A 22,003-nucleotide genomic window follows, 5' to 3' on the forward strand; every position below is an offset into this window, starting at 1 on the left:
CCCACATCTCCATCAGGGGCTGGGACACGCTGTCCATGGGACAGCTCTGGGAAACAGCAGGAGCCAAGTTGTTCTAACACAGCAAAGGAAGACTTCCCAATGGCCACCTTCAAATTTATAGGGAAAAGAGAAAATTTGGTCTGGTGTGCATTTCCTCACAGGAAAGGTTTCAGCCACCAGCTCCTGGACCCAGCAGACACCCTCCTCCTCAGCCACATGCTCTTCCCAGCCACTCTGCCAGCCAGGACCTTCTCTGCAAGCTCCAACACAATTCTACATGCATTATTTATCCCTCCTGCTAAGTCATGCAGTGGGCTAATTACTTAACTATTGTAATGATATTTTGCAATGGCTGTACTCTGTTATACTGATTTTCATGAGCTTGCTTGTTTTGAGAAAAGAGCATATTTTCCTGGAGTGTAAGAAAGCCTAAGTTTGACATTCATTTCAAGCCTAAGAGCTGAATGTCAAAAGGGAATTTTTAGAATTATCAAGATATTCTTAATCAAAAAAATGTTAGTATATTATTTGATTTCTACTGTATGTGCTAACAACCACAGAAGACATGTTTTTTCATTAATCTAATGAAATATGAAAATAGTTATTAACAATTTGTACATGTTAATGACAAAGTTTTTCCTTCCAAAAGAATGACATTTTCCTTTTAAAACTCTTCAAGACTTTGGTTAGCATAATTACCAAACATCTGAAAGCTGAGAGACTGATTTTTATTAACAAACTCAAACTCAAGTCAAGACACATTTGCATGCTGTGCTTACCACCACATTAAACTTTACTGGGATAAATGCTCATCCTCAGACTCAGAGAATTGTTACTGTAAAACACTGTTTAAAATCAGCTTTTTCTATATACTCAACATGATGTAAGCTACACAGCAGAGCAATTAAACAATTATTTATGTCTCCCTACCCCCAGGATGCTCTTCAGGGTATGCATGATTCAAGGTGTATTCGCAGCAGTTTTGTGGAGCAATGAACAGCATTTCCAAAAATTCAACAGTCCCAGTAGTTCAGAACTGGTTGGAAAACTTTTTCTGCCTGGAGCCAGCAATTCTTCCAGGAGGAACTTTACTTTAAAAGCTGTTAAGGGTAATACCCTGAACTGGCACAAGCAGGGAAAGCAGTAAGTCACGATAATCGACCTGTCTTTCCTACTAATAATCTGTTGGCTATACAAGCAAAGACATGGATACAACTCCAGGGAAAAGGAATGTAATCTTTTTGATACAAGTGAGCACATAGATGAGGCTCATTGAAAACTGCAGCTCTGCAAAATTTGGTGAATCTCTTGGGTTTTTCTGGGTATTTTGTTTCATTCTGCTTGAAAACAAGAAAATGTTTGGTCACCAAGGTGCTCTCCTTAAAAAAAACAACAAACAGAAAAGAACCAGATGTAGCAGTCTCAGGCCCTGTTCAGACTTTAGAGGATATAGGAAGACCAAGAGCAAAGAGCAGTCTGAAGAGTCCTCTGCTTACACAGACAGACTATGCTATTCCCTGAAGTCTTTGTTTAGGGCTTTATTCAACACATTTCTCAAATCTTTTTTATCTATTAAAAACATCTACTTGAACAAACAGTCTTGGGAAAAAAAAAGCAAGATCACAAAAGACAACCATGTTAAGTTTCATGTCAACTTATTCCCTTTCTTCTCAGTGCATCAATCCCAGAGGCCTGATCCAGCCCTTGCAGCTGACAGCAAAGTGCTGTGCTGACTTCTGCAGCCTCTGGACATGACTCAAAAAATCAATGCAAGGAGCAAAAGGTCACATTCTCCCCAAGCATCAAGTACCTGTTGAACCAAGACAGACATGCAGATGCTAACACACTCAGAAATAAAGCAACCAACAGTTATCAAACTCATTTCTAAGCACAATGTCTGTATTCCCACACCTGTGACTAAGTAAATCTGCTCCTCACACTACACCTTTGTTGGAAAAAAAAAATAAAAAATACACTACTCATGCTCGTGACAGCTTTTATAAACAAGTAAGTGCAGTACACAGCTGTACAACTTAAGAGTTTTGAATTCAGAGTGCCAGTGGGAAAGTCAGTCTGGCTTAAAACTCAAAAATTGCAAGAGAGGAAAAACTAGAGAGATGGAAATAAAACCAAACTACTGCTCAGTGCTATTCTTCACTGTCCCTGCACATTAGGGAAAACCCTGAGAACTATAATAGGTACATTATTACGGATCTTTTTCCATTACTTGCTTGACATGCTGGGCCATTGGCAGCATGAGTGCCTCTTTCAGGCACAAGAAGTGAGACTGTCCTGATGTTCTACATCCTTGTAAGTGCACAGGCTGAACATGAAGGTGTGATCTCCCATGCATTCACAGGGCAGCTATGCAGCACATGGGCATGATATTCTATTTGTCATCGACTTCTCTACCAATTTGTTAATTTGTAATTGGAAAAAAAATCATCCCCTTCATAGATGGGATAGCTTTTCCTTACAAGTTTCACTGTTGCTTTTTTGAATGCTGATTCAGTGTGTCTCAGCCCAGCAGTGTAAATTCCTGGCGTGCACTTGTATGTTCCCAGCTGATGCAACCCAGGAGCCTCAAGGAATCCTTCACAGGTCTACAGTACTGAATGCAAATATGTGGTCCCAGCTGGCAGAGGTGCTGCCAAACTGTCACTGTCAATAAGTCATCTAATGAAGCTCAAAATTTCAGTTTGAGCTCTGCTATTCCAGCCTGTCCCTGTGGACAGCCCCACAGTCCCACGGCTGTTAACAAAGCATCTCAAATGCATCAGATCTTCTTGACCTCAGAAGTTAAGCAACTTACAACTAACTTGACTCACATCTGGCAATAAGTTCTCCTAATTAATGAGTCTTAATTGCTGCCAGAGCCCTGTATTCCCACACCCATGACAAAGCATGTTCCTCGCTCTGCTAACCCCTATGTAAAACTGCACAGCTCTGACAGTCCCGTGCCTGTAGTACCACACAGCTGAGCCATTCCTCCCGTACTTCAGGAGCAAAGACATCACTGTATAAGAGGGAAAAGTGTACAAAAAGTAACCCCAGACCATTCCAGCAGCTCAACATCACTTGCTTTCTGGCTGCCCTTGCTCTTTTTTTTTCATCTATACAGCTGAGACAAAGGAAGTTAAACATTGTTTGTTAATTCTGACTTCGCGTGAAGTTTTGACAAGACATTTCAGAACCTAAAGTGTCTCCCTACAAGCTGTATGTGGACTTCACAGTGCATTTATTTTACAGACAGGTAAAAGCATGCAGGTGAGTTACCTAAATGTCCAGATTCACAGCAAGTTAAAGCTTCTCCCCCCACCCCCCAAGAAGTCACGTCAGAGCTGCCAGCCCCCTACTCACAGTGCTGGAGGGTACAGAAATACCCACCAGCCACTCAGAGCAGCCCTCTCCTCCCAACATGTACAGCTTCCATGTGTGCCCTGTTGGAACTGACCATCTCTGGACACAGATTCTGCTCACATAGGGTTTGCAGCCCTGTATCCCAAAACTCCTGCCCACCTTGAGGGAAGTCCATGCTTGCTCCAGATGGGATCACTGCTGTGGCTCCCAAGAGCCCAGAAGGGAGCAAAGCAGCCATGGAGGAGCAGCAGTTTGCAGGTTAACTCACCCTCCTTGGGCAAAGCTGGATGATGCCCAGCACACCAAGCTACCTTGAATCCAGCCCAGTGCTGCTGGCACACACCAGCACAGTCCCAGACAAGCCACCCTCCCTCACTGCCTCACACTTTGCCTTCTGCTCTGACAGAAACCCAGCACCACCAGACTCTGCTGCAGTAACTTCTGCAACCCAAGGGCTTCCCTTTCAACACTTCTCCTCCAATTAAGACCCACCACCCTTCAAATCAGCCAGCTGCCTGTCTTCTCTCCACCAGTCAAGCTACTTGTGTGTAAAACCAATAAGACACATAATTCCCCCAGAATACTTCACCATTTTTATGGGCAGCATTTTTACAGGGTGCAGGTTTCCGAATTGCTAATAGTATGCTGAATCGCAAACATTTCCTAAAGCTTGTTAAATATTTCTGTTAAATTGATCCACACCCATAGGGAACAAATGAAAACAGTTTTATTTCTCTTCAAGGCACCTGTAATAACGGAGCAATGGTAGCAAACAGGCAGCAACCAGCTCCCTGGCCCTATTAGCATTACAGAGGAAAGCCTCCCCTTCTGCTGCTAATGATGTGCTCTACCCTGTATCCCCAGGAGACAAATGACTGCACTGGCTGATTGACTCCATCACAGGGCCATCATCCATCAATGTATTGCCTCTCTTATTGAAATCTCATCTCAGGAAGAGAAAGTGCTCTGTGCCACTTCCGAAAAAAACAGTGAAAGCACTTTCAGAATAAGAGCTCCAAGATATATAATGAGAGCCAAATATTTCAGCAGAGACACACATTCACAGCAACCTGAACAGATCACCATGCTTTGTCCACCCAGGACAAGTAAGATTTACATCCTTCTGCTAAACTAGATATTTTTTCTTTTTAATTAAACAAAGGAATGAAACACGTACTGCAGACATAAATTTCTTGATCAAATTATAACACAGACAGTGAATATAATAATACAGATTAAAAATGGCATCCTGAGGATATTTAGTTAGCTGACTTGCTAAAGGGTGAATTCCAGCATCTCTTACACAGACTGAAATCACATTAATACCATACAAGCCCCACTGTCATCATCAAACAGAAGAAAACAGAATTTTTTCCATATATTTATTTACTACATAGGTAACAAAAAGAAAAAAAAAAAAAAGAGAGCAATCCTATTCCATTAATAAATACCCCTATAATTTATAAAATGCTGCACATATGGGACTGGGGTGCAGGGAGTAATCCACACTCACCACTCATCAAGCAGTTTTCTGATCAACTTTACATCACTGAAACCACCAAACCCCAGCAGTTCTGCATCCTCTGTCCACCTCCCCAAATCGACCACATGAAGCTGCACACAAATTACCCAGACATGGCTCCAAGTGCACAAAAGTAATTTAGTTCAGATAAAATATTTCAGATTATGATCAGTCTCACTTCTGTCTACTCAAAAATATAAATCTGAAGAAGGCAGCTTTATCTCAGGAAAGATATTTTGTCTCACTTAGCACCTCTGCATGTTACAAACAATTCATTATAACTCAGAAATCCCCATGAACAATCTGCTCAAGAAAACATGTCTAAACATTTATTCCTTGTTTAGCCCTAAACAAAATCCAAAACTGATTTGTTTTGCTTTCATTTTATTTAAAGACAACCAATCTGGTAAGATCCTAAAACTAAAGTTTTTGGAACTTCTGAACAGAGAATCATAGAATGGCTTGGGTTTGAATGGATTCTAAAGATCATCTTGTTCCAACGACTTTGCCACGGGCAGGGACACCTTCCACTATCCCAGGGTGCTCCAAGCCCTGTCCAACCTGGTCTGGAACAGCTCCAGGGATGGGGCAGCCACAGCTTCTCTGGGCAACCTGTGCCAGGGCCTTACCACCCTCACTATGAAGAATTTCTTCCTAATACCTAATCTAACCCTGTCCTCTGCCCAGTTTGAAGCCATTCCCCTTGTCCTGTCCCTTCATGCCCCTGTAAAAATTCCCTCTCCAAATTTCTAGTGTCTTGATCCTTGTGGCATAAGGGTGTGCTCCACAATCCCAGGCCAGTGTCTCAGGAAAGACCACACACAGTTCAAATCAGGTCTCCTGGTTTCATGATCCATATTTTAGATCCCTACAAGCCCTTTTCCTTGTGGATTTCCAGTATTACTTAACAGCAGATATGCTGTGGGTGTACTTTGAACTTTCAGAAATACAGAAAGAACTTTAGGAATAAAATATTATTAAAGCAACACCCAGTTTTAAGCAATTAATTTTGGGTTTTGTAAGGAGAACTTGAGATTGACATTATTTGGAATACAATGAGTTACTGAACAGTCAAACAAAACTCAGTGGGTCAGCAAAGAGAAGTGATGCTTTTCTCTCTCACTTATATTTGAGCCAGTCAGAATAACTATCTTTCCCATGTTTAACAGGCAGTGATTTTGTTGGTGTACCAATTAGCACTCTGCTACAAAGAACATGCTCCTAATTAATAGCTGGGTTATGGGAAGAGCAATGTTAAGGATCTGGTTGTACCTCCAGATGTACCAAAAGAGTGCAAAAGGAGCTCTGCTTGATGTAAAGGAAATCTGTCTGCACAAAGAGACAATCAATGTATTTAGCATATGTCAGCTCTAAAAGGAACTTAGAGAAACGTAATGAAGGCATTTCCACATTATTTCTGTTGTATCCTGTAATCCTGGACATCTGCTTAGGGTAGCCTGGATGGGTTACTCAGTGTTCCTGGTCTGCTTTTTTTGCTGTGCCCTTAACATAAAATGGCCATAAGGGAAGTTTGCCCTTACCTGTCTGAAACAACTTTAAATAACTCATAAACTTCCCTTCCCTCTGGAAATGGTCAAATTTCTCCTTTTCTCCTTGTGAAGAAATAGCCCAGTGCAAAGAGACAAAGAACAGCTGCAAGACACAGCCACAGAGAGTTTGTATGAATCTTATTTCAGGTCAGAGCTATGCATTACGCAACTCCAGCACACCTTGCAAGTGACCTACATTGCAGGACTGGAACCCACTAACCTACAGAACCACCTGAAATCACACAAAATAGGTCAGTGGGTTTCCTCCTAAGAAGAATTCCCCAGACAAGAAGAGATGCACACGAAATAAAGGACAAGCAGAGCACATGCTTTGCCTGATGCAGGAGCCATGAGTCTCACTCTGCTGCCATATTCCTGCAGACCAGCAGGACTCCCCAGAAGTGCTGTGAACTTCTGTGCTCCTCACTGAGGGACCCTGGAAGGACCTGTTTGTTCAAGTCCAATGGAGCAGGAAGAAAAGGAGCAGTGCCACAGCAAGGAACAGTAAGCCTACCAATAATTCAAACCAGCTGGAGTACAAGTGACACCCAATTCAAGATCACCAGTGAACTCATCTGGAATTATGGCAGGGGTGTCCAAGTTACAGCACAAAAGCTAGGTGTAGCCAGCCAAAACAATCTATCCAGCCCACAGCACATTTCTTGACTCCTTTCACCTCTCATGAGGGTCTAGAGTCTCATGCATTTTCTTCAGGGACCTAAAAATTCAGCCACAACAAAGCCCCAGAGCACTGCACCCTGCTGGGGAACACCAACTCTGAGCACAGGACACTCAGCCAGGGTGCCACAGGAGCAGAGGACGGCCACAGGGAACCACACTTTGCACCCACCACTTCCCTCCTCTCGACTATCACTCCAGGAAACACTGCACACTGTCTTATTTCCAGTGCAGCCAATTCCTCTTACCAGACAAACCCCACATCAGGGTGCAAACACACCCACCAGCCGTGCAAAGGCAGCAGCCCCTCAGCAGCAGCAGCTGATGGGAACATGAAACAATCAGGGCAATTAAGAAAGGCACGCAGAGAAAGTTGCTCTGCATTCCTCTGCCTACCAGTTCCCCACAAGGACCTGTTGGGAGCCAGGGGTCAGCATCCCAGTGGACGCAACGTCTGTTCACAGCAATAAAAGAGAGTTGCATGCCCTCTCCTCCTACACGCACATACACACTTGATTTAGATTCCCATCTCCCAGAAAAGCAGCCTATGGAGGAAGGGAAAAATGAATAATATCCACACTGAATATTATCAGTGATGTATTAACACGCTCAGTGTCGCAGTTTATCCATTAGATCTGCAGAGAGTCTCCACGAGAAATCAGAGATTGACATTAAACTCTACCACCCACAATTAACCCAAACGGGGAATCCACATAAATATTATCAACAACCCTTAAGCATGCTGAAGATTTTATTACTTATTTTAGCCAAAAGATCTTTTTATCCTAATGAAAAAAAGGAAAACAGGTATAGTTATTATTCCTTAGTAGGACATTCAGAAAAAAAAGTGGTAGAAGCAAAGTGAGTCACAGGAACCACCATACTCCCAAACTGAATTTGCCACCCACAGCTTCTCAGGTACCCAAATTTGACAACCATAGCAAAGGGGTATTGTCTTGGTGCTGCACATCAACACTGAGGATTCTCCCTGCTGAGAATGATTTCCCAGAGGTGCTGAGATCTAAGAGAAATCCTGGGGTGATGGTAATGAGATCATTAATGCCAGAGCCAAACACCGCAAAGAGCAAATCAGGACACAATTCTCACTTCTTTCAAACAGCCAAAGTACAAGACACAGATCTTATGCCAGGGTTATGCTTGCACCAGGCTGACAGATAATAGCTGATCTGAAGCTGAACAGCTTCATCTGCTCAGTTGAAGCCACACAGACCAACTTCATGCTAGTCTAAAAAGTAAGTGCAGCATGAATCTGTACCAGAAGTCAGCTCATAACGGATCAATACTCCAAGCCATGTGGCTGAGACACATGTGGTTCTGCAAGACAAGTCACAGATTCAAACTTGGTGTGTTGTCAAACCACAGCCCCAGAATTCAGGGCTTGCTGCGAACCATCAGCATTGTCTGCTTGTCAGATGGTGTTTGCTCCTGCCCTTGGCTCCTCTGCCCTGGTGGGTTTGCCAGACCTAGCAGAAGCACTCCCCAAATCCACAAAGTAACAGCCACTTACTCTTAGGCAGTGCTGGCAAATAAGGGATGAGACAACAGAGATCTCAAGAACTCCTGGCATGTGGGCCAACATTTTGCACATAGGATTGTGCACTGCAGCACTCAGCAGTGCCCAGGCAGGGTTACACTGCACCCTCCAGCACCAGAACAGCAGTCCCTGAGGGGATGCACCCTCAGGATGTGAATGGTCCAGTGGAACACTGCCACAACTCCAGCCTGCTACAGCCCCGTGCTTCATTCCTCTCCTAATCCAACAGCCATTTAAATTCAGCAATCAACAGGAAAAACAGGGACGATTTGACAATAGATTTAAACAGCCAAATAGTAAAACAAATATTCCAGAATAAAAGCACCAACATTGCTTCCATAGCAGCTTTCTTTTAAGACAAGTTATATATTCCATTTTTATAGAAATTAAGCCGCTTAAAAGCCAGCTATGATGCTAAATAAAACCTACCTTAATGCAAGTGAAAGCTAACTAACTTGAGAGAACAAAATTAAACCACTTGGCTTCCAACCTACACCACAGCCACACATCACTGCAAGAGTTTTCAGAACAGTCCTGCAAACACATGGCAAATAAGCAGGGCACATATTATTTGTATGAAGGTCAGGATCATAAGCCTGATTCCTCATTCCAGGAATAGCAGGACTATCTGGTGCCTATTCTGGTCAGCCCAGCCTGGATGCAGAAGAGAATACTCTTCCATGGTGACATGGACAGTAGTTTGCATCCTTCAAGGTGGTAATTCGGACCCTGCAAACATGAGAATTTTCTGCAGAACTAAAGAGAAACAAAGGCCATCTGAGACATCTGTTCCATAGAAGAGAATTCAGTTTATAAAATATAAACAGTTTTAGCTTGGTCTCCCCTCAGAAATAAAGATGGCAAGAAGGTGAAGCACTACTGTCATCACTCCTTGAGCACTCCACAATTAAGTGTGCATTCACATCACTTGGTACAAACTCCAAACCCTGCTTCAACTTCAGGCATACAGGTATTATATATAAAACATAAATTCTTGCTCAATTTGTACCTTGCAGAGGACACACACATTTCAACTCAGTTTTATACTAAAAGCTCCCATTGTTTTGTTAATTTGCGTATCAGACATCCATTTATTGCTTTCACATTTTCCACTAACTTTAAGTGAATTTCTCTGTACTCAAGGCACATTCATGATAAGAGGATGTGGAGTTTGGACAAGAAAAGCATTCATCCCAAATTTAGAGAAAAAAATAACATCAGAGAAACTCCATCACATCACACCACTTGCCTATTCATCCAAAATGAAAGTTTTAAAAAACAGTTTCCCTAAAATCATAAGGAAGGGAGCAAATAATCTCCTTCACAATGAAGTCTAAAAACAATCCCATGTAGAAACACTTCACATCCCTGCCTGGGAGGAGAGAGGAAGTTACAAGAGGTGTACGGGAACACAATATATGTAAACGATCAGAGAACCAAAGGAGCAAGAAGAGGAGTAAGAATGCCATTAGGAAAAACAAATAGGAGCAGAGAGCCATCACCTACCCCCAAATAGGAACTCACAGGAAATATGAGGCCAAATCCTGCCCTCACATTCTTAGGAAATCCAAAGTAAACTTTCCTTCCGTGTTTGAAGAAGTAATGGATATTGGAAAGGAACAGGAGTCTGTGGAGCAAACTTCCTGGCAGAAGTTTCAATTCCAGTCTTCCCCTGAGTGCAGGAGCTGGTGTTGCTACACCAGAGCAAACCACCAGAAGAGACAGAGGACACAAGTTAAGTGGTGACCACCACCAGTTCCCTGTGCTGTGACATCAATGAAAATCTCCAGGAATGGAATAAGGCTCTGTAAAACCCCAGCAAACAGCTCCCCGCTGCTCACTCTGCAGCCAGCTAAATCATCACCACCCAGCTGAGCTGTGTGTTGAACAGAGATGGTGTCTTTGCCATCATCCTCACAGAAGGAAAACAGTAAAAAAAAACAAACTCATCATACTTGCCTAAATAGAAAGTAATAAAAGTTTAACCATAAAATAGCAAGAATCCAGGTGAGGAAAGGAAGTTAGTGACATACTGTAACAAATCCAGTATACAAGTGCTACAGGTTTAACATAATCTTTGCACAACAATTCTTCAGAGATGGATTTGACCTAATTTTTATTTAAAAGTGCACCTGAAATATTTATAAACAGCTCCTTGAAAAAGCAGTCGAGTGCAATTTAACTGTTCAGCCTCTACAATGATTTTGACTTGGCAGGTCAGCTCTAAAACTCGCTGTTGTTTGAAACTCCTTTTATGAGATCCTAGGGAAAGGGGATAGTTGGATCTGAGAAGATAAAACTTCCAACTGCTGCCAGCCACCCCTCCCACACACCAACAGATTATATTGACTCTGAAAAAATATACACACGGTGAGAACTAGCTAAGGGCCTCACCAGTTCTTAAATAAGAGAATATTTATCAGCCAAAGTAAATTCCACAACAAATAACTGGCTTCACAGTACAGGGAGGGGGGAAGTAGGTCATACCAGATCTTAAAAAAATCCCTGGGCATGCTGTGACTGCATACAACAATTTGATGAAAAACAGTTGCCTCACCATGTGTTTCACTACTTGGTTGTGTTTTTTTTAAAAGTGAGTTTGATAAATTTCTGTAAGTGTTACTGAAGTAAGTCACAAGGAAGCAAGGCAGTTTTAACTGTAGAAAAGTGTCATCAACTTGTCAAATTGCAACTTAAAAGTCAAGCTCATCAGACACCTTATATTTCGAGTAATAAATTATCAATCATAACTCATTAAGTATCTTTACATCAGTCATTTATTTTAAAAAATCTGAATAATTTCCCAGCACTGATTTGTACACCACATAGTATAAAATTCCAAGTAACACCACAAATAGCTCTGACCTCCCAGAACTTCCCAACACACAATGCTCTCTCACAACACTCAATCACTCCTGCTTTCTGTTATATTTATTCATAAATTATACAAATATGCAAGAAGACATGATGGGCCATTGAATATTTTAAATACTTTCTCGAATTCTACAAACAAAAGCAATTTTAAAAGCAGCAAAAAATGAATAGAAAGCTGATGAATTAAATGAATTAAAATTAGAAGCCATTCATAAGGGTCCATTAAAAGCTAAACAGAATTACAATGTTCTAGACCCGAGGATCACATCTGCAAGTAAGGCTACAGCTCTTAACCTGAAATCATCGACTGCTTTCACTCTTAATGGCCCTTTAAAAGACAAACCATCCTACTACCGCAACAAACAGTTTGAAACTTATCTTTAAAAAAAATAAAAACGCAAGGGCATGTGAGAGCAGGCTGCTGCTCTCCAAATGAACAGCAGCATGGTGGCCAATGAAAATAACAGTGTCTGATACAGGACAGATCCCATCTGGGCTCCTGCATTTCCCTGGGGCTCTGCTCCCACTGACACCCAGGCACTGGTGACACTGGGAGCGTGTGGGGATTGCACGGCCACGCTCCGGAGGAGCAACATGTTCCACCTGAGCCAACGGGGAAGCCAAGGAAGCAGAAACCCACAGGAATGAAACGTGCTGGGAAAGTTCAGCTGCACAACTAAGAGTGAACGAGTCAAGAATCAGCTCCAGGTGCACACGGAACACTGCTGTCCCAAAGCCTGACATTACTCAATGCTCTAACCATGCTATTTACAACTGGTTTAAGTTCAACACCTCTGTACATTTTGTAAAAAGCACAGATACTTGTAGCTGACGTGCATCACAAAACACAGAGTGAAGCACTTCAGTGCTCTGTTACTGTAACTCAGAGTTTCAATGGCCCGAAAACATGCTCCCCATTAAAAATGTAGGCACTTCACATTGTCTAAAGCACAGTGCGAACAATAACAATCCAACACGCTTTCACCTCCTTTGTCAATCAAGCTAAGACAGCCAAGTCATGCAAACAGCCTGCTGATGAGAGCACCTCAATACACAGCTGCACTCAAGGAAAACGACGCCTTTCACAATGGAAACCTCACAGACTATTTCTTTGGCAAAGCACAGCAATGGGAACCCAAATTTGGAAGGCACAATATGAACAAAATCTGAAATCAACATGGTAGAACAAATCACAAAAAAAAGGGAAAGCAGAGCGCCACATGCCTGCTTTAGCATCAACTGATACCTCCAGGACAAACTTTCCAAACCTTCCAACTGAGAAATAGCAACTTTGGGGGCTTTTCTGAGATTAAATTAACTACTGCATGTCAGACTCACCACCTCACAAAGACCTCCACAGTTCTCAGAGCAAGGCAATCAGAGAGACCTGACAGCTAAAGCTTTCAAAATCCCGCACCATTCCCACACTGAACACAAAGCCGATTCCTTTCTGATGACAACAGTCACCGAGAGATCAACATCTCAGGGAGGGAGCTGTTCTTACGGCATCTTTAGTTTCAGCCGTTTCCTTTCTCGCTCCCTAATCCTAAATCATTTCTGCTCCTGCAGAGAACACAGGTAAACCTCCACCTAAACCACAGAAAACCATCTGCCCCAAACCACAGTCAGCACGTTTCTGGCTGGCTGTGCATCTCCAAAAGGTTCTCTGAACACCAGCAACACAAAAAAGCACAGAACAACAAAAAGATTCGGGTTGCTGCCACATCCACGAAACATGTCTTCCAGCTCCAATTAAACGCTTGAAAGAGAATTTTTAAAATCCACAAGCTTTTGAACGGGGACAGAAGGGACGGCATCGGGGGAGAGAAGGGATGCAACCAGCCGATATCCAGGCAACAGCAAAAAAAATCAACAAGTCGGCGCAGCCCAGCGCGGAGCACGAGCCGCGCTGAAAGGTGCGGACGTACCTTGTGGAGGTGCCTTTCCTGACATCGCAGATGCTGCATTTGAAGGCTTCCGCGCTGTTCCTGAAGGTGCACACGCTACAATCCCAAAAGCCTTCGTCGGCTGCAGGTTTGGCTTGCCTTTTCGGCCTTGAGGAGGGGGAGGGAGAGGGAAAGCGTGTGTGTGTACGTGTGTGTTTGGGGAGGAGGAGAGAGGCGGCGGGAGGAGGAGAGAGAGAGGAGGAGGAGGAGGAGAGAAAGAAAACACACACATGAGAAACCATGTTACAGAGCCCCGAAACCCAGCGCCTGCTCGCACCGCCGCTCTCCCGCGGGGCCGGGAGCAGCCGACAAACCCCGACCGGGGCCGGGCCCGGAGAGGTGCGGGGGGCGCCGAGCTCCGCCCCGGCCCCGCCGGGCCGAACCCGCCGGGCCGGGCCGCCCGCGTCCCCCCGCCCGCGGCGGGAGGGTGGGAGGGTGGGTGGGCGAGTTTGCGGGCTGGGAGGCGCGTTCCCTCCTCCACCTTGTTAAACCTCCCTTTGTCTGGGAGCGGCGAGTGCGCGGAGCGGGGAGTGCGAGCGAGCGGAGACGCCATGGCTGCGCTCGCACCGCACCAGCCCTGGCACCGGCGGCAGGCTGGGAGACACCGGCACTCCTCCTCCTCCTGCTGCCCTTCCACGCTCCCTCCATCTTAGGAGCCTCCCTCACTCCCTCCCCGCCCGCGGCCCCCCCCGCCCCGGCCCCCCGCGTACCTGGCGGGGCGGCGCGGGCTCGCCGCCCCCTCCCCGTTCGCTCCCTCCATCTTAGGCGCCCCTCGCCGCCTCCCCCCGCCGGGGCCGAGCACACGCCGGCGGCTGCCAGCCAGGGCCTACCCGCCGCCATCCCCTCGGCCGGGGCCGGGGCAGAGGCGGCCGCGCCGCGCTCCCTCCATCTTACCGCCTCTCCCAGCCCGCCCCCGCGCCCCCGCTCACCTGGTCGGGCTCTTCTTGTCGCCCATGACCATGGATCGGGGCCGCCCCTGCCCTGCGCACAAAGAAAGAGGCGAGGGGAGGGAGGGCGGGGGGACGGGGCTGCCTCCGTCCAGCAGGCTCCGGCTGCTGCGCACCCCGCGCCGCCGCTCCTGCCGCTGCCAGGCTCCGCTCCGGACTAGCAGCGCAGCGCAGCCCGGCGCCCTCCCTCCTCCTCCTCCTCCCTCTCTCCCTCCCCGCGCCGCGCCGCTCCGGCGGGCGGAGCTGCTGCCGCGCCGCGGCCAATGGGGGCGGCCCCGCCGCCGGCCCTGCCGGGGAGGGAGCGGGGGGGAGCCGGGAGCGCCCCCTGCGCCGCCCCGCCGGGTCCCACCCCCGCCCGCACGGAGCCCCCGCCGGCCGCCCCTCCGCGCAGGGTCTCCTCCGCACCGGGAGGGCTCGGGCTCCGCGCTGCCCGCGGCTGGCCCCTTCCCGTCCCTGCCCCCTCGGAGGGTTCGTCGCCTGCCTGTCCCCCGGGGAGCGGGGCTGCCGCGGGCGGGACGGAGGCGCTCGGGGGACGGCAGGCCCGCTCCGTGAGGGGAAGGGCGGCCAGAGCCGGCCCGCCCGCCCGGTGGCTGCGCTGGAAGTACCGGAGGGGCTGGGCAACGGGAGGCAACTCCTGCTGTGTGCCCTGACCTCGGGGCCGGGCTCCCCGTGCCCTCACGGATGTCTCGGCTTCCACCTCCGTGAGTTGGCTTCAGGCTCGGGGTCAGGGCAGCGGCCCGCCCAGAGGCCAAGGTGTTTCGACAGCGCTGCTGTAGTGCTGCTTCCAGAAATGCTCCCATCAATCGCTCAGTGATCTATCGGCTCCAGCAAGCACGAGCTGTGGTTCTGCAAAACTCCTGAGGTAGCAGAACGTGGCGTTCCCAAAAAGTGGCATTCTCGAAAAGCAGCAGTCCTGCCCTGAGATTCCCCGCGGTCCCCTGGGGCCTGTGGAAGTGCTGGCAGGGCGGGCTGGGATGGGGACACGCCAAGGATGAGCTGTCCCTGCCATTGCTGAACCCCTTTCACACGGGGCTGTTCCCTCTGCAGCAGCCACAGGCGATGGGGGCCATGAGCAGCTGAGGAGGGAGGGTGCAAGGGGCGATGAGTGAAGGTAAAAAAGTTGGTACAGCCACACGTCTTGCAGTGAAGACATTCTTTCGCTCTTCCACTGTGCTTTCCCACTTTCTCAGTGGTGACTAAGCCAAGCAAACATCTCCCATCAGGGAGATCTTCATCCCCAGGCAAGGCGCAGGGCCGACAGGAGGGACGTGGGCTGCACAGAGCTGTACCTGAGAGTGGTGAGTGGGGCTGCAGGGAGAGTGCAGAGACTGCCTGAGCAAAGTTAATCTATGGCTGAGTACAAGGGGGAAAAAAAATAAAATTATTACTTAAAAGCAAACCAATGTAAGTGGCTTAAAGCAGGACAGGCACCTACATGGCAGGAGGCAACTTAACCGTGTCCTGTGCATTACAGCCCTAGAAATCTGGACTCACGAGCCACAGAGGGTTTTTCCCTCCACCAGTGCCCATTTTAACAGTCAAATCATGCTGGCAGAGTCACCTCCTGTATTTAAGAGCTGTGTGTAATCCACTTACCCTACCTAGCCTCCCCCCATCCCCACCCAGGTATTTTAACCCTTGCTGGCACCTCCACCAACCACTTTAATTTCCAGAGAGACTTCCAATGGCTTTTTTCTTCACCACACATGTTCCTGAACAATACAGCAAGACGCAGACATACTCCAAGGGCAGAGTTAAGGTTGCACAATTATCACATGTAGGAAGTGTCATTTTCCCATTGCATCTGCTGTTTTCCAAACATTTTTGCTCTTTTAGATTATAGCTGTAACGTTTGCTTTGGGAATGTGTGTGGGAACAGGAGCTCAGCAATGCTTGTGGGGTCTGGTAAGCAGAGACCTGATGTGCAATCGCTACCAGACCTGCATGGCAATGGAGAGTGTGGAGACAAGAACAGCACCATTCTCGGGGACAAGGTCAGTGGAGAACCCGAGAAGCGCAAAAAGGCAGAAAGCACTGAAATTTTGACTTGCAAGAGACTTAGGCATGGCCTGACTCCCATTTTCTGCCACAGGTATTTCCCTTAGCTTCACGTTGTGTTAAGCAGTGACAGCCACCACAGGCATACAGTAATTTTTTGTGGAAAGCGCAGGGAGCTGTGGCCCATTTTTAGAATGCAGTTTATCTCCTCAAAAAAGTTTCAGGGTTGCTGTTTTCACAGCAAAAGTTGTTTTCTCTCCAAAAACCTACTACATCCTTCGTTATCAATTCCCCTGGAAACCTTCCTTCCTCAACAAATAATGCTTTCAATGTCACGTGTTAGAAGCTTGGCAAGCCAAACACAGCATGACTTCATTCCATCCCATACATCCATCAGGAGGTGATCATTCCCACTTTGTTAAACACCCTTCAGACCACAGTTTGGGATCTCTTCCTTCATGGAGTGTTCTGGAGGAGTGCCATGGCCACTGGTGGGCTGGTCCAGACAGAGCTTTTGGGATGCTGTGTCCTGCAGTTCCCTGTTGACCTCTCCAGACACCAACACACAAACCACTGGCAGAAGTCAGGGCTGAAAATACAGTCAAACTAAAGGGCAGGTGCCTTGGTGTGGGTATTTCTTTCACACTGTTGTATTAGCACAAAGAGTTATCCTGCCAGCCTCAGAATTCGCTGAGGTGGCACAGGTAGTGCACCCCTCTGAGCATTTGAGGATTTTTTAATGGAGTTTGGGCTCTCATGTCTTCACAAGGCAGCCTTGGGCAAGTTATTTAACACTTCTCCTTAATTCCAGTATTCTGGATTTCAAAACAGTAAGGAGTAAATTTTCTAGGCTCCCACATGGCACAAGTTTTCAAACCAAATTCATTCCAGCTAAATGGTTTGAACTTCACAGTGATGCGCAGCAACTGCTAAATCCACTGGAAGGAATTCCCACCTTTGCCTCTGGAAGATGCCACTTTCTCATTGATGCCAAATGTGTGCTTGTTTGAGTACTCTCCTCTGCAAGAGGGTCCTGTTAACCCACATCTTCCCACCCTTCCTTCACCACATGGATTTTTAATGACAAAACTCTTGTAAAAAGACACTGGCTGCGGGTATTTCCAGGGCATGAGAGACACGGCAGTGGGGAAGGCAAGTTGACAGCACAGGCCACAAACCTCTTGGGGCAACCTGGGAGCCACAGCCTGTGCTGGGAGGTCCAGAGCAAATTACTTCAGTACATCTCGTATCAGTAAAGAGACACTGGGATGAGACAGAAGGAGCATCATTCCCCCTCTGCAGCTCGGCATCCCCCTCACCCCGATGGCATTGCAACCACTCCCGCTTCTCTGCTTCAGCCCTGAAAACAGGCAGCAGTCCAAACCCACAGTGTGACAGTCCCCACCCTCCTGGAGCAGCTGTCCAGAGATGCTCCAGGATGCACTCCCGAGATAAACACCCTGTTAGCAGCTTCTTCAACACAGTGAGACCTCCAAAACCTGGGGTGTCAAGATCACAGGGGTAATTCCCTGCACCTGGACCATTGGTATAAAAGGATTTAAAAATAAACGTGGACGTTGCACGCAGCCAAAGTCATTATTTGTGCATAGGGTTCAATGCCAAATATAAATATTAACTTGAGCTTCTCAGCCCCCTTGGTCACTGTGGTAAACACACATTTTTGTAATTTTGCATCAGACATGCGTAACTTCTCAGAAGTGACTGCAGCCCTGAACAGCCCAAAGTCTAACCACTAGTAAATGACTTTTCTGTGGATTTAATAAGGAATTTGTTATATAGGAGTTGGAATCAGGCTCAGGACACAGATCTCTCTATTAGTTTAGCCAGACCTAAAAGGATCAGAAGTGATGCTGCCACTCTCCGCTCTCCGGGGCAGGCAAGTTGTGTATCACCACACAATTAACACCTTTTAGTGGAAGTGGGTAGAAAGGGAAATTTGTAATTGAGGGTAGAAATGGTGAACCATCTACACAAGAGCACCTTAACAGCCAGAATTCGTTTAGCTGTGTCATCCTGAAGGGGGTTAAATGTGTTTAGCCTCCACAGGTTTCCAGCATGAGGAGAAACTGTCCAGGGGTGGAAGAAAGAGGTTGTGTGAAAGCCAGCAGACTTCACATAAAGCAGCATAATGTTTGCTATATATAAGAGCATCCTTGGCAAGGCAGGCAGGAGCCTGTGCTCAGAATCCTGGAAGTCTTCACCACAAAATAAAATACCAAACCAGAAAACAAGCATTGCCCAGAGGCACTGGTGGCCAACAAACTGCACCCTCTCTTGCTTTCTCAGCACAGCATTAACTGCCATCGGCTTGGGGTGCCAATGCCAGAGAGAAGGCAGGAGGAAACTACTCTTGGAAATCTCACTTAGCACTTGACCACATCTTTGAATATGTGTCCCAGACTGAGTTCATAAGCTTCTAGGGAAAAGCTAGGGATTGTATAAACACAGAGCTGGCTGATGGATGGCCCTGGTGCAACACAGAGATGTATGCACACTCCAGCAAAAACTTACTGAATTAACAACCATTTGGACTAATACAGGGACACTCAGACTTCACTGATAATTGGGAGGGGGGGAAATGATAAGCAGAAGTTACCACACAGTGTTCCATTTTCCAGACTTCAGGAATGAGTTGGATGCAAGGTCAGATGGGGTATTTTTAGTTGTGCTGGAGTATGAGCATAGCAAAGTGGGCAAGGGATGAAGCAAGGAGGAGCTGGAGAGGTAATTGGTAGAGGTCCTCATAAAACTGCCAGGGGATGAACATTACTTGATATTTCCTTTAGTGATTCCATTAGGAAAAGGAAGGATTGTGCTTATACCCTGAGAATGAGAAGCAGAATGTCACACTGAAAGAAGAGAGCAACTTTGAGAGAGCAAAATGGAAATGGGGTGAATTAGGCTGTTACTGACTTTGACAGCTGGCTGCTTGTAATCAGCCTTTCTCACCCAGAGCAAAAGCTCACTGGCATGGCACACAGGAGGGAGAAGACCTGTCTCAGGTATTTGAGTGCCACTGGTGTGACTTAGCTCCTGGAAAGGTCAGTGTGAAACAGGAGTGTCAGAAATACCAATGAATAGAGACAGGGAAGCATTTAATGCCACTGAACAGTGCACAGGCAAGATCTTGTTGGAATTCTTCAGACAATTCTCCAGCATAAGACAAAAATGCATTGAAGTAGGGAGAAGCATGGAGAAGAGTTTCTAGGATGGTCAGGAGAATGGAAAACCTATTTTATGAAAGGAGTCTCTACAAACTCAACTTGCACAGCCTGGGGAAACAAAGGAGTTACGACCTCTGTGAAATATGCTGGGGAAGGAGGCAGCAATGAAAGAGCTCCTGGACAAGAATGAAGAGCACATCTGATCCATGCTGGACGTGTGGGATGGAAACAAGACATCTGTTTCTAACCTTCAGAGGAACACAGAACAGAAACAGCTTTGCAGTAGGAGGAGCAGAGGCAGTCAATGCAAAGATGGACCTTGATCAATTGCAGAAGGAATCACCCGGTGGAGCAGCTCCCAATCCCTCTGCCCCTGTGATCCCACTGAGGTCAGACCCCGATGCTGTCACTGGAGTCCTGTCTCTCCCTTCTCACCCACCCACACCAAAGAATCTCATCTGGCTTGTTCCCAGCCAACAGATTTCAGTAGATATTCTCTCAAGGGAAGGGAAGACATACAGGGAGAAGAAAACTTCATCCAGCTTTTGTGCCTAGAAATGGATTTCTCAAATATCCTGGGATCTCTGATTTGCTTCTAAATTTGGTATGTGGGTTTTTTTCCTCCCAGAAAACTTAAAACTTCCTGTATTCAGCAAAATAAGGGTATTTTTAAAGTATTCTTTTTCTATTTTTAAATCTATTTTTAGACAGTCTTTCATAGTTTCTTTGGAAAAAAGTTGTAGAACTGAATTAGCAAGTGATCAAATGCCGACTATCAGGAACTTCAAACAGCAAGCCAAAAACTTTCTATCAGAAACAGCCTGCTGAAGAGGAACGTAGTAGAAAAAGGATCTGAAAGATGAGGAGCAATATGCAAGCAACAGCCAGTGCCAGGAATCTCCAGGGTCTGTAAACCCTTAAAATGCCAGACAGACTGGAGTAGAAAACAGCCTGAAAGGTAGAGAGAGACATTAAACACTCTGCATGCAACAGCATTAAATATAAAACTCGGCTGAGTAGTAAAGAAACCAAACAAAAACTAGAGGCTCTAGCTAAGCATCCTGCATGCTGTACTCTACAGATAGCAAAGGCTGTGCAATTTAAATCTGTAATCCCTTCCCAAGCAAAGAGGCTTTTGCAATAGCGCAATCTGGATGTCACCAGCATATGAATAGGCATCTTGGGACTGATCTGGAGAGCAGAGGTCAAAGTTTAGTGATGTATGTACTTGTCTTCCTAATGGGTCTTATTGATTATTATCCATAGAAACAAGCAACATCTCCAAATCTGCCTCTCCCTTTGGGCTAGATGGTGGAAACCAGGAAAAAAGCACCTTGATCTTCTAGGTCCAGGTTGTTTGTAGAACACTGAAGTCTGTGATAAGGAAACAGACAAAGTTGCTGGACAGACTGGTGAAAGCCAGCAAGTGGAAAATGGTCAATAGATCTGTGTAACATCTGCATAGCAATGATATGTGGGAGCACAGTATCAAAAAATAACTCCTAATAAAATATATTTTAAAATATTAGGATAACATAAGTGAAGAGGAAGTCAGCATTGCAATTCAACCACCTAAGTGAATTATGTGTTGCGGAAGGAGCTGAAAAGCCTCAGTACAGACAAAGTCAAATTCACACTCTTCCAAGCACAGGTATTCCAGCCAGGCCTCTTAAATATCGCAGTGAAATTGTCTATCTGTGACACAACGTGGTGGCAGTCCTTCGCTATCTCCACAACACAAACACCATTTTGTTGAAGCATCTTCAACAGGAGAGCAAAAATGAGAAAAGCACAGGAGGATGGGACCAAGAGTACCAATGCTGTGTGTCCCTCCCACAGTGAGCACTGCAGTGGCAGCCAGCCAGCACGGTGGTGTGAGCAAAGCCAGCTCAGGTAGGGCACAGGGAACGCCCTCGGGTGGAGACTAAGCCGATAAATAAGCAAGGTAAGGGTGATTATCAGACCTCCTCAAACTTCCTGAGTTTGCAAGGTAGAGCCAGAGAAATCAGGCTCACTCTGGAGACTTTGGTACTCCTTCTTCTAGCTGCTGCCAGAAACTGGAAGTGGGGAAAAACCCCAATCAGCTTTATCTACAGTATTTCAGAATCTCAGAAGCCATCCCATTTGGGTTCAAGTTCAGGAACCAGCTCAGGCAGCAGAGAGGTCCTGGCTCTCTATGGAGATGTTTGTCCACCTCCATTAGCAAATACAAGGTCACTAAGGCTGGTCCTGCTGATGTGCAGCCTGAGATCTGGCTACCTGCTCTAGCCATCCTCATCCTCCCCCATCTCCCAGCTTGCAGGCTGAAAAGGGGCAGAGGAGTTTGGCTGGGCTCCCCAGACAGCAACAGACATTTCCCCCCAGTGACCCCTGCTCCTGGCTCTGTGG

At 46.5% G+C, this 22,003-nt stretch overlaps 1 protein-coding gene across 2 annotated transcripts in view; it reads right to left on the reverse strand.

The window, feature by feature from the left end:
- Positions 1–14,621, reverse strand: part of RYBP (RING1 and YY1 binding protein) — a 42,041-nt gene extending 27,420 nt beyond the window's left edge. The window contains exons 1-2 of one of the 2 annotated variants that reach the window (XM_015641379.3): positions 14,415–14,621; positions 13,468–13,593 (exon numbers count right to left, since the gene is read on the reverse strand). In XM_015641379.3, coding sequence (XP_015496865.1) covers positions 13,468–13,593; positions 14,415–14,446 — 158 coding nt within the window. In that variant the 5' untranslated portion in view covers positions 14,447–14,621. Of the gene's footprint in view, positions 1–13,467; positions 13,743–14,414 lie in introns of those variants that run through there. The other variant, XM_015641378.1, reaches the window with a different exon arrangement.
- Between the last annotated feature and the right edge of the window lie 7,382 nt (positions 14,622–22,003).

Source organism: Parus major, chromosome 12 (assembly GCF_001522545.3).
Source record: "Parus major isolate Abel chromosome 12, Parus_major1.1, whole genome shotgun sequence".
Lineage (NCBI taxonomy): Eukaryota > Metazoa > Chordata > Aves > Passeriformes > Paridae > Parus > Parus major.